Here is a 13,127-nt window from a genome sequence, read left to right as displayed (position 1 = left end):
TAACAACCTACGCACTTAAATTCAAACCTCTTGAGACAGGTATGTGACCTCAGGTAAGTGACAATAACAGCTCAATATCTGAGCGCAGTGTCAACACAGGGCTAACAAGCCCATGAGGCAAGCTACTTCTAGAGGGAAAAGCATTCTCAGTTGTAATTTAATGGGCTTGTGATTGGCTTCCTCGAGCTGAACAGCACAGAATTGGGGGGGCCAGGGACTCCCAGATCTACAATCTGAAATGTATATGAGAATTGTTATCCTGCTGACCCCCTTTCATCCCTGATACTTTCTGAGATCTAAAAAAACCTTATAATTCCAAAAGTATATTTGAATCAAATAAGCAGCAATTCTGAATATATGAAAGGTTAAAAAAAAATCACCGGCTGCAATATGTAAAAGTTAGAAAGTGAGCTGTCCAAAATAAAACAATTAATATCTACCGCCTCCACATTCAAGAAATACTAAATACTGAAGAAAAGTGTGCGTTCTTCCCATTGTCAAAAGTACCAGTCTGGGGCGCCCAGCTGGCTCAGTCAGTAGAGCATGAGACTCTTGATCTTGGGGTTATGAGTTTGAGCCCCACATTGGGTGTGGAGATTACTTAAAAATAAAATCTTAAAAAAAGAAAAAAAAAAAAGGTACCAGTCTGGAAGAGGAGATTCATAAGACTTGACACCAGATTTAAATCGGAAGCTAATTTCACAGCATCATCCTTAATATTAAGGACATATGATATATGGCATACTGGACAGTGAAAGTGTAAAACAAAGGATCTTTTACTCTCCTTAACATGTTTTCAATATAGTTTCATTTTTCTAATTATTGTGATGTTTACAAAAATATGACTTAATTTTTATAGGTTCTGACAATAATGACCTATAATCCCATTTTTTCTGGTCTCCTTCAGTTCAAGCCTATCTCCTAAGCCCTGTTGGTGCTCATATTTGATAATTTTAAAAGCCTGCCATTGTCAAATAAGGTTGAGAAAAACTGGCTTAAGGGCATTACACTCGGATGTTCAAAATGTCAAAGAGAACACCTGTTGGTAGCTCTAACATTTACTGTTTGATCAGCTATGGAAAAACAGAAAAACTAGTTGAAGCAGCAGCTGCCATCCCAGAACAACTTAATGCACTAATCAGAAAACGTGTTCACAAAAGAATCACAAAAAGAATTTTTAACAACTTTTTCATAGGGGTTATTGATGGCTACGGATGGGTTATTCCTACTCAAATCAAAGCCCTTAAGCATTGTTCATTAAAATTCCTTATATATTCCTTCCATTCTTCATGTTTTATAAGAGTCGCTCATTTACAAGTAGAAGGAAAAACAACATAATGCAAAAAGCTCAGAACCGGGTTCTGGGAAGCTTGAGCTTGGGATCTGTCTCACTCACTCACCACTCAACAGTTTGGTACTATCTAACTTCTCAGAACTTCAGTTTCTAGATTATGTGGAGGACTAGATCCAGGTTTCTCAACCTCAGCTTTATTGACATTATGGGAGGGAGGGGCTGCCCTGTGCACTGTAAGACCTCTGTATCTCTGACCTCTGACATGCCAGTAGCAACCCCCTGTTGTGACAAACATGTCTCTAGACTCCTGTCTCCAGTTGTGCAAAATCACCCCCAGTTGAGAATCACCGGACTGATTCCAGCTCTGATATTCTACAAAATATATTCAATCTTATTTTCTTTTTTTTTTTTTTTTTTAATGTTTATTATTTTTGAGAGACAGACAGAGGAGCAAGCAGGGGAGGGGCAGAGAGAGAGGGAGACACAGAAACAGAAGCAGGTTCCAGGCTCCCAGCTATCAGCACAGAGCCCAACAAGGGGCTCAAACTCACAGACCGTGAGATCATGACCTGAGATGAAGGCTGCTTAACCAACTGAGCCACTCAGGTGCCCCTTCAATCTTATTTTCTTAAATGTTATTTGTTAAGACACTGGTCAACATGCCAATTGTGAGACATGATTTTGATTTTTAGATAAATTAAAATACAATAACAACTTGTACCAATTCTAATTTTAGTAGATTCTAAAGTCTTTTGGGAATGAAAATTCACAAAAGAACATCAAAACAATTTATAAGGAAAACAAATGTAAATGAAGTATATCTCAACAATATTCTCATCCCATTTTCTAGGGTAACTCCTTCAACTGGAAAAAAGAGATAAAGGACACATTTAAAATCCTTTTATTTTATATTATTTTATTTTTAATCTAGTCTATCCAATGTGTACTTTTAGGGGCTCTCATCCATGTGGGGTGCCTGGGTGGCTCAGTCAGTTAAGCGTCCGACTTCAGCTCAGGTCATGATCTCACAGTTTGTAAGTTTGAGCCCCACATCAGGCTCTGTGCTGACAGCTCAGAGCCTGGACCCTGCTTCAGATTCTGTGTCTCCCTCCCTTTCTGTCCCTCCCCTGCTCACACTCTGTCTCTCTCAAAAATGAATGAACGTTGGGGCGCCTGGGTGGCTCAGTTGGTTGAGCGCCGACTTCGGCTCAGGTTACGATCTCGCGGTCCGTGAGTTCGAGCCCCGCATCGGGCCCCTGTGCTGACAGCTCAGAGCCCGGAGCCTGTTTCAATTCTGTGTCTCCCTCTCTCTGACCCTCCCCCATTCATGCTCTGTCTCTCTCTGTCTCAAAAATAAAATAAAACGTTAAAAAAAATTTTTTTTTTTAAAATGAATGAACGTTAAAAAAAATTTTTTTTTATATAGAAAACAAAGGGCCTTGTAATACCAAGAGCAATATAAAGTGCTTGACTTTTGGGAAGAAAGACATGTAAAGCTAACAATTCTTTTAAAATATTTTTTTTTAATTTTTTTTTAATGTTTATTTATTTTTGAGACAGAGAGAGACAGAGCATGAATGGGGGAGGGGCAGAGAGAGAGGGAGACACAGAATCGGAAGCAGGCTCCAGGCTCTGAGCCATCAGCCCAGAGCCCGACGCGGGGCTCGAACTCACGGACCGCGAGATCGTGACCTGAGCCGAAGTCGGACGCTTAACCGACTGAGCCACCCAGGCGCCCCTAAAATATTTTTTAATAAGCATATTAGGAAAAAAGTTTACACCATCTCAATACCTGGTTTTACTCTAAATTCATGGAACATTTAAATATCTTACAACCTACGTCTGGTGTTCAATCTGCTATGAAGTCATAAATGTATACACTTCATAGGGAAAATAAATCACGTACTGCATTTCCCTCAGGAATTGCCATTATTTTACCAAGTTTTTGCTTCAGTAAAATTAGTTTCAACTGCCTAGAAGCCAAGCGTTCTTTCACAGATTGATATTCCTGACATTATGTCCGCGAGGATGATTATCACCCAAGTAATCCTTTCTCTGCAGAAGGTCACTTTTGCTGTTGAAGAGGTTAATTTCATAATTCACGTAAAAGTATTAGAGACTTGTCAAAAGATTTTTCCTTTCATCCCCCAAATTTAAAACTTATACTGGAAAAGGACTTATGAGAAAATTAAGGGCCTAACGTGCTCATGATTCTCAAAGGACAGAACAATTGCTATACTCCTAAAACCCTTAAATATAAAGGAAATTGAAACATAAAGCAAATGTACTCCTCTTTTGAAAGAGACACACAATCACAAAGAATACCAAAATATGAGCTCATAAGGAACATCTAGCTCTTTCCTTTACTGATGAGGCCACAGAGGCTGAAAATCAACTCCCAAATACTGACATATTATAGAGGAGAACATATCTTCTCCACATGCCTGCCCTAGTTTTCCTTCCTGAATCCAGTGTATTGAAGTGTCTGGTTATACAATTTCTATGATATTTACATAGGAAAACAAACAAGTGGTTATATTCGTTTTCCCAAGCTGCTAGGACAGGCCACAGTTGTGGTGTACAGGAATGAATATAGTAATGGAAAACCATCAAATCCCATGAAAAGGCAGATGTTTGGGCCAACAGACTAATTCAGCAAGTCCTCTGCTATTCCTTTTCTCACCTAAGTTTCCCCCAATAAGTGAACCAAAACAGAGCCTTACGAACCACAGCCCAGCAATGTTCACATTAATATAGAATAGTATTAAATAAAAACGTACGCTAAACCTGACATACCAAAGTGTTACGTGACTAAAACACAGACAATATAGAGAAGGAGAATAATGAGGACAGATTTTGTATGACACGTGGAATCTTATATAAATGAAAGGATGTGTGACATTCAACATAAAATCATACATACCCTAAAAAATCAACTACTTTTTGAATTGCCCTCTCCTACCCACTGCTTCCCTAGAAGACACCTAGTTCTAACTGTTCTCCCAAGCAAGGGATCCCTTGCTTAAAGAGGCTAAAGCTGACATTTGGTGTGCAATGTGTCAATGAGGTCAAACTATCTATTTTCAGTTTTCAAACCACCCCTATTATTTTGTTCCATCAAAGGATAAGGAAGGAGAAAAATGGTTGAGTGGTGGTAAACTCACCCATCTGGACTGTCTGGAGTACAAAAGAGCGCTCTCTCTCTCTCTCTCTCTCTCTCTTTTTTTAACAGCATGGTCCCTAATTACACAGCTCCTTCTCTTTAATATTAAGTAGCATTCAGCATCACAGTAGTAAGTCAGTAACCTGCAATTCTTCAAATTCTCCCTTCTGATGGAATTTAAAAGGCTCCTCAGCAGTTCCAAAGTATTGGTACCAGGCCAACAAGGACAGTGTCATTTCAAAGTGTAGGCTGCCACCTACCGACTGTGATCCATTCTCCCAACATTCAGCTCCTCCCCAGAAAGCTAAACAATTCCTTGCAAGATGTTCTTTGCTATGCCATTTAAAGCAATGCATTCAACTATATCAATATAATCTCTTAAATACAAATGCTTTTAACTTCAAAAAATACAAACATGCCTCTGTATAGCTAAACACCCTGGCCTGTACTCAAAAGGGCAGAGAATTATTTTTAAAAGATACATGCCATTTTTTTAATACAGAAAAAGTTCTATTTTAATATATTTCTCTCCACCATTCCCTTTATTCTTTACTCTTAAAAATTGAAGCTCACTCCTTCTCATTACACAGAGCTGGTGATTTAATTGTTCACATTGATCAACCTGGAATTATTCAAAACTTCAAGTCATAGTCCTAAAGTGCTTAGAAAAACTCACAGCAGCTGCTGACAATAAAGCTAAAAAAGCTAGCCCTTAATCAGCTCAACCCCCTGTCGTAGAAACATAAATCTGCAGGTGCCCTCTAGGAGTAGAGGACTTTTTCAAGTGAGAGTTTCTCCCTGTTTTAACATTTTTAAAAGAAAAACAATCAGACTAACCAACATCATTACAGGGAGATAAGGAAATCCCCTCTCCCAGGCAATAGGCCACTGTCTTGGTGAGAGGGTGAACCACATTCACTTAATAAGTACTGCCAGACACAATATTAGGAGCTAGGGATGCACAGATGACTTAAATATCTGTTGCCTTCCTGAAGTTGTCTGCTGCAGAGATCTGGTAGGGACACAACTGCAATGCAACCTGCAATATGTGAAAGACATGAAATCTGAACAGTGAAAACTAGCCCTTGGGTTTGTTTGGGAGGGTCAGGAAGAGCTCCAGAGAGGAAGCTTCTGAAGGCAAAATTAGAGCTTACCAAGTAATCAGATGGGAGAGAAAGATCCAAATGGTGTGTGCAAAGGAAGAGAGATGGAACAAAAGGCAGAGGCTCAGAGAAAACATCTAGCAATTCAATATCGGTAAAGAATAAAATGAATTAGGGGTGCCTGGGTGGCTCAGGTCGTGATCTCGCGGTCCGTGAGTTTGAGCCCCGCGTCGGGCTCTGTGCTGACAGCTCAGAGCCTGAAGCCTGCTTCAGATTGTGTCCCCCTCTCTCTCTGCCCCACCCCTGCTTGTGCTCTGTCTCTCTGTCTTTCAAAAATGAATAAACATAAAATAAAAAATTTTTTAAAGAATAAAATGAATTTAAAAAAAAAAAGAATACAATGAATGAGGTTAGGTAGGTAGGTAGAGGGCAGAGCTCAGTCTTTTGTACATCCCACCAAGAAATGTGCCTTTTAGAATTATCACAGCAAAGTAGGGACTGGAGGGAGGGTGATTGCTAAGAAAAGGGGTAAAAATCTCCAAGCAGGGAGGATTAAGGATCTGAAAGCAGACCAGGGAAGCAAGAATACAGAGACCATATCAGAGATAAGCTGTGAAGATGAATTTGTAGGACGTGACTGGGGGTGAAGAATGAGAAAGGAGGAAGAGACTAGAATCCCCCCCAGTTTCTGGCTCAGGTAACTGAATGGATAGTGGTATGTTCACTGAGACAGGAAATGCGGTGGGAGCCGTGGATTTGCTGGGTGGAGTTTGAAAACCGGAGTTTGGAAATGCTGAGTTTGAAGTGGCTGGAACACTGAGGTGAAGGTGTACCGTGGAACAATGAATACACAGATCTGAAGCCCAAGCCAGAGGTCTAGACTGGATTTAGAAAATCTGAAGTCACTTGTGTGTGAGTAGCGGGGGACGTGGATGAAACGCCCCAGACAGAATGGGTACAGTGAGAAGAGCACCATGGATGAGAGAGAACCTGGCAGACAACCAACAGAAGACTCGCCAGCTTAAACAAGCGCTCAGCATGTTACCACATTGGCTAAGGCAAGACAGACTAGTGAGGGCTAGAGTCTGCTCAGAAGCATAGCTACACCAGATGTAGACAAGACTAAGTAAACAAAAGTATAATTTGACCTCTGGTTTCCAGTTCCACATGCAAGGAGCTTGGAAGTAGCCACTCTGTCCTAACAGCAAGCGAAAAACTGAACAGACTAAAAAAATCAACAACTCTTGCCCACAAGGCAAGGGACGACACAGAGAAAACTGTTGTCCTCAAGACTAAAGAGACAGACAGATGAATATAGGGAATCTTGACTTACCAGAGCAGAGACTGACGAGCAAAAACCACTGCAAGAGCCAGTGCCAGGATAGGAAAACTTGAACTGTACTTGAGGAATTGATGGAGGTTCAGTGTGTACAAGTCTGAGAGTTAAAAATTCCAAGGAATCCAGTCAGAGAGAGGCCTCCACAGTTCTGTGAGGCTCTCCTCCAGAAGCTCTGATAAACATCGGAGAAAAATCCCCTGTTGCTTCCAGCTGGGGAAGCAGACAAGGAGCCATTTTGAAACTTGCCACAGCACTCCCTTTTTTTTTTTTTTTTTTTAATGTTTACTTATTTTTGAGAGAGAGCATGAGCATGAGCAGGGGAGGGGCAGAGAGTGAGGGCAGCAGAGGATTCGAAGTGGGCTCTGAGCTGACAGTAGCAAGCCCAATGCAGGGCTTGAACTCACAAACTGCAAGTTTATGACCTGAACCAAAGTTGGACACTCAACCTACTGAGCCACCCATGTGCCCCACAGCACCCCCTTCTTAAAAAGGCCTGACCTCAAGTGAAACCAGTTAACTAGAGCCTAATCTGCTGGGTATGTATAATTAGTGTAATTGACATGGGAAAAGGAAAATGGCCAACTCTAGTCAGCTCCATCCATCCTGTCCCACCTGACAGGGAAGAAAAAACACTTGTGAAGTTCACAGTCCAGAGGCATCGGCTCAATAAAGGACTTAGACCTATCACAAGGCTATATAATGCTTCCCATCCCCATACACCTCACTCCCGCATCCCTAAAGGCCTATTTACAGCAATTCCTTTTACCCAGTGCATCATGTCTAGCTATCAAGAGAAAATTACAAGGCAAACCAAAAACCAAAAATCACAATTCGAAGAGACAGAGTAAGCAACAGAACCAGACATGGCAGGGATTGGAATTGTCAGACCAGGAATTTAGAACAACCATAATTAATGCGCTAAGGGCTCCAGTGCATAAAGTAAACAGCATGTAAGAACTGATGGGCAATGTAAATAGAGCTGAAAATCCTAAGAAGAAAACAAAAGTATAATTCTATGTTTTAAACATTAGTTACTATATGCAAATATACTCAGATATATTCAAATATGGTCTAGAAGTGTGTGCATCAAGATGGGTACCATTGTTTTTTTTCATACTTTAGAAGTATGGACAATTTTTATGTTCTCCTTTATGCTTTTTTATATTTTCCATATTTTCTACAATGTATATGCATTGCTTTTGAAATCAAATGTTTAAAGGTTTTTAATTTTTTTTAAGAGCTAAAGTTTGTCGGAGTCTGAAGTCGCTGGAACTGAGATAGTGTGAGGTAGTTGAGATTGGCCCAACCATCTCAAAATCTAAACAGCTGTTAGAAACAGGAGACAACAGAGGGACAGGACTCAGAAAATCAACCTGCTATAAAGAGAAAAGGACTTCCTGGTAAACAAGATGGGCCATGCCATGGTATCTTGGATCCAAATATAATATAACCTCAGAGAAGAGAAGAACAAGAAGGAACAACAATTAGGAAAAAAATATCGGAAAGACCCTCCCTCCTTACTTGCATGCACCCATGAGCTTCAGAGGGCAGTGGCAAAAGTAAGAAGAAAGGTAGGAGTCAACTCCTCCCCCTAAACATAAGTGCCTTGCTGACTTCCAGATCAGTTAAGACTCAGAGAAGAAATGAATGAAGTCAAATCACCTCAATGTCACCCCTAACAATAAGGAGTTGAAATACATTCCTTACACAGCAAGTCAGGGCAGGGCAGGAGTGGGGGGTGCTGGGATGGGCCAAAATGTACTCTAACAGTATGAAGTCTGAGTCAAATGAAGTAAGTGAAAGCAATAGACAGAAATCAATCACACTCCAAGCAAAAGGCATTGATCAGCCGAGGTAAAATATCTGGAAGGATAATGGGACCGTTAATTTATGGGTCAACTTGGCTAAGTGATGGTGCCCAGTTATTTGGTCAAATACCAGCGTAGATATTACTATGAGAGTATTTTTTAGATGTGATTAACATTTAAATCAGTAGACTTTCAGTGAAGCGGATAAGTCTTCATAATATGGATGGGCCTCATCCAATTATTTGAAGGCCTTAGGAGAAGAGGCAGGTCTCCCAAACAAGAAGAAATTCAGCCTGAAGGCTGCAACACAGAAACACTGCCTGGGTTTCCAGCTTGCTGGCTTACCCTACAGATTTCAGACTTGCCAGCCCCCTCACTGTGTGAGTCAATTCCTTAAAAAATAAATTTCTCTCTCTCAATATAGATATAGGTAGAGGCATATAGATACAGGTATAGACATAGATTATAAATATACAGAGGTACATATACATACAAATAGATATAGATGCATATATAATACCTATATACACACACATATATAGATATAGTTATGCAGATAAATCCTAATGCTTCTAATTCTCTGGAGAACCGTGATTAGTACAGGTAATAAAAGATGAAATCTATTAACAGAGACCAATCAGGCACAATCTTGAACTAGAGGCAACGGAAGTGAAAATGGCTAAGGTAGGCAGTAGTAAGAGATGAAAGCTTCCTGGATTTGAATGCCATAATAAACAATACATTTAACTACGATTATTTTGGCATCCATAATATGTGTAATATGAACCAGGTCAGAGGGATGCTACAGTTAGAACACATTGGAAGAACTCTAGACCAAAGCATTCTGTGGATGGAAGAAAACAAATGCAAAAACAAAACCGACAACTATTTATACAATAAAGATATGGCAAACAATTTAACAGGAATATTCTCTATTTTCAAGATACTTAAATAAAAGTTATACAGGAATACTATTCATACATAAAGATGTTAACTTACCATATTTGTCTCGCAAGCCAACAGTACATCTAAAGACTCCACCAAAGGCAACATCTTCACCAAATATTACTGAAAAACAATGTTTAAAGAACATATTTTATCTGATAATCCTTAAATGGTACTAACAATGAAAAATAAGTAATTTCAATGTTTACATTTTAAAGTAGAAAACAGAAATAGATCAAAGGTTTAAAATAAGGTTTCTAAACTTCAACATTACCGACATTCTGGACTGGATAATTCTTTTCTTGTAACAGCCTATTCTATACATTGTAGATATACAGCAGCATCCCTGCTCCCTATCCCATGGATGACAGTTGCCCCCCCCACACACACAGTCCTGACAGCCAAGAGTGTCTGGAGACTTTGTTAAACATGAGAGGAGGAAGGGGGATTAAAATCATCCCAACTGATTAAGAACCACCAGTCTAGGACGTCATTTTGTTTTACCCATGAAGAAAATGAGGCCAGAGAAGTAGTGAAGTAACTTGACAAGTCAGAAAGAAAGCAAGAGGCAGAACTATGACTCACACTCCAGCCTCCTGAGTGTCTGGCCAGTGGTTGTTTTCTTTCATATATGGTATATAATAAAAGTCAACACTCTGAAGGGCTGAAGGAAAAATATCCCAAGCTGAGAGAACAGTCACAAATAGGAAAAGGACTTAAATCAAGTAAAAAGAGGCAAGTATGGTGGGACATAGTGAGCAAGGCAAAGAAAATAAAAACGGGTGTTCACAGAGGTGAATTCTATTCCTACATATGCACCTGACCAGCTCTGTGAACCTCAAGGAAACAATTCACCCTTATTTACTCAAGATCATTCTCAGCATTCAAACAAAGCAAAATCTAATCATCCACTATTATAGTTCTTACTTCCTCCTAACAAAATAACACGTTCTTCACTTGACCTTAAAACTAGGGATTTTCAGGGGCACCTGGGTGGCTCAGTCAGTTAAGTGTCTGACTCTGGCTTAGGTCATGATCTCACAGCTTGTGAGTTTGAGCCCCACATCAGGCTCTGTGCTGACAGCTCAGAGCTGGAGCCTGCTTCAGATTCTGTGTCTCCCTCTCTCTCTGCCCCTCCCCTGCTCATACTCTGTCTTTCTCTCAAAAACAAATGATAACACATTTAAAAAACTTAATAATAAAAACTAGGGATTTTCAAGTGGAAGCCCAAGGTATACCAAATATATATATATTTATATATACTAACACATATAAGTAAAGCCAATCAAATTTAGAAAACATACAGCAGGACAACTGTTTTTATACCAATGATTAAATTTGATAAGCTACTTATTTATTACAGTTATTTCCAAAATATCTTAAGTTGAATGACAATGTATTTCAAAGGAAAGCATGGAATCAAATCTTCATTTCATAAACAGATTCATAAATCTGAATGAAGTGGTACTTCCCATTTTTTTTTTTATATGCTGGAGAAACAGAAGTACCCAGTAGGTATTAATCCAGAAAGTATTAATATAATATCAAAACCACACACACTATGGGAAAAAGTTGACTTGAAGATGTTAGATATACATCAGAACTAATTCACCATGAATTAATTTAAAAAATGTGTTAATAGCATGATCTGATAACCTTAATCATTTGATCAGATCTTTTAAAAAATTTCAGGTAAATGTAATGTTAACCACTGAGCTCCAGACTCAACATTTCCAGCAAATTTTTGATTCTGAATTAACACAGCTACCGTAGTCAAGCAGAAAGGAATTTTACCTGCCGTAGGATCTTTAGCCAATGAGTTATCCAAGGCACTTGTTATCGCCTGGAAAAGATTCATTTTCTGAGTTTGCCCTGTGAAAATTTAAAAAAAAAAAAAAAAAAAAAAATTTAAGTAACATTCCCTACATTGTAAAGTATATTAAAAATAACCAGTTTCTTAACAGTTGATTACAACATGATTAAAATCAACGTAGAAAAGAAAGTATAGAATATACTATGTGAATTTATTGGATTATTCACAATGATGCTGGTTCTGTAGAAATTACAAAAGCAATACAGACTTCGGAGCTTGACGACGAAGCAAAAGTGACACATATTAAACAATTAAAAAACAAGTATAAAAAAGGAAAAATGAATATAATCCAGTCACCAAGTGTGTGTAGACCATAAATAAAAGCCAGAAAAGATAACCAGCCAGAGTGAAAGTGGTCTGAGATTATATTCTGGACAGGTGTTAAGAATATAAAACCGAGGGGCACCTAGGCGGCTCAGTCAGTTGAGCGTCTGACTTTAGCTCAGGCCATGATCTCAAGGTTCGTGGGTTCAAACCCTGCACTGGGCTCTGTGCTGACCGCTCAAAGCCTGGAGCCTGCTTCGGGTTCTGTGTCTCCTTCTCTCTCTGCCTCTCCCCAACTCACACTCTCTCTCTCTCTCTCTCTCTCTCTCACTCTCTCTCAAAAGTATATAAACATTACATAAGTGTGTGTGTGTGTGTGTGTGTGTGTGTGTGTGTATATATATATATATATATATATATATATATATATATATATATATCCCTGACAAATACACGTGACTCAAGGCACGTGTTAAATATGCCAGTAACAGCAAATGGTCATGGGCCATAAAACAATGAGGAAGGCTGGTGTTTAGAGAATACTATAATCCCATGCCTCAACACACCAGACTTGGTCCTTCCTACTGTCTCACTGCTCAAGTAGACTCTCTGCAAGCCAACTTCTAGTTCCCTAAATAGACAGATAGGATGGTTAAATGTAACAATACATGTAAAGTTAGAACAGTGCCCAAACACAGTAAGTGCTGAACAAATATGAGTTATTTATTATTAGAATCTGGACTTTTTCCATGCCCTTCATCTTGACTTTGGCATTATTCTGAATGGTAGAAAACTTTGTTTAATAAAGTTCCAAATGTTGGAACTCAGAAACATCATACTTTAGAGATTTAAGTCTTGGTGCTGCCCAGGACCTACAGACATCCCAGAACTTTAGGTCAGCTCCTCTCCCAAAGTCTCTTCAGGATGGAGACAGGCTTCTGCCTGAATCTTCTCTGATCCACAGGCCATCTTCACATTAACCCATAGCTAGCCATGCTGGTAGCAAATCCCTTGAATACCGCTAATTACCCTGACTACTGTCCCATCTAACCTCTGTACTCCTTGGTAACTTGTTGTGTCCCAAAAGCCAAGATCTAATTCACAATGTGGGTCACAACAGCACTAGCTCTGGCCATGACACATGCTGGTCACTCACCCTTTTCTTGAAGACTCATCTTTGTCCCAAGCCCAGCCTGGATCCACAGCAGGCTCTGATCTATGACATCTTCCATCTCCCAATATCCACTGACGCTCAACCTTCTCTTAACTGCTCTGACCCTTCCGCACTGCTGAATGCCCAGGCTTCAAGTCTTGGCAATATCCACTCAAAAATGCCCT

The 13,127-nt window shown here is 39.6% G+C and overlaps 1 protein-coding gene across 3 annotated transcripts in view; it reads right to left on the bottom strand.

The window, feature by feature from the left end:
• Positions 1-13,127, bottom strand: part of BCKDHB (branched chain keto acid dehydrogenase E1 subunit beta) — a 210,958-nt gene that overhangs the window by 186,521 nt on the left and 11,310 nt on the right. For all 3 annotated transcript variants that reach the window (XR_009605079.2, XM_060616022.3, XM_060616021.3), the window contains exons 2-3: positions 11,447-11,524; positions 9,707-9,775 (exon numbers count right to left, since the gene is read on the bottom strand). Coding sequence is in view for 2 of the 3 variants with exons in the window: in XM_060616022.3 (XP_060472005.1) it covers positions 9,707-9,775; positions 11,447-11,524 (147 nt within the window). In the remaining variant the exon portion in view is untranslated. The remainder of the gene's footprint in view (positions 1-9,706; positions 9,776-11,446; positions 11,525-13,127) is intronic.

Source organism: Panthera onca, chromosome B2 (genome assembly GCF_046562875.1).
Source record: "Panthera onca isolate mPanOnc1 chromosome B2, mPanOnc1 haplotype 2, whole genome shotgun sequence".
NCBI classification, from domain to species: domain Eukaryota; kingdom Metazoa; phylum Chordata; class Mammalia; order Carnivora; family Felidae; genus Panthera; species Panthera onca.
The sequence above is the reverse complement of the archived record's forward strand: the minus strand, read 5'-3'. Positions and strand labels throughout refer to the sequence as shown.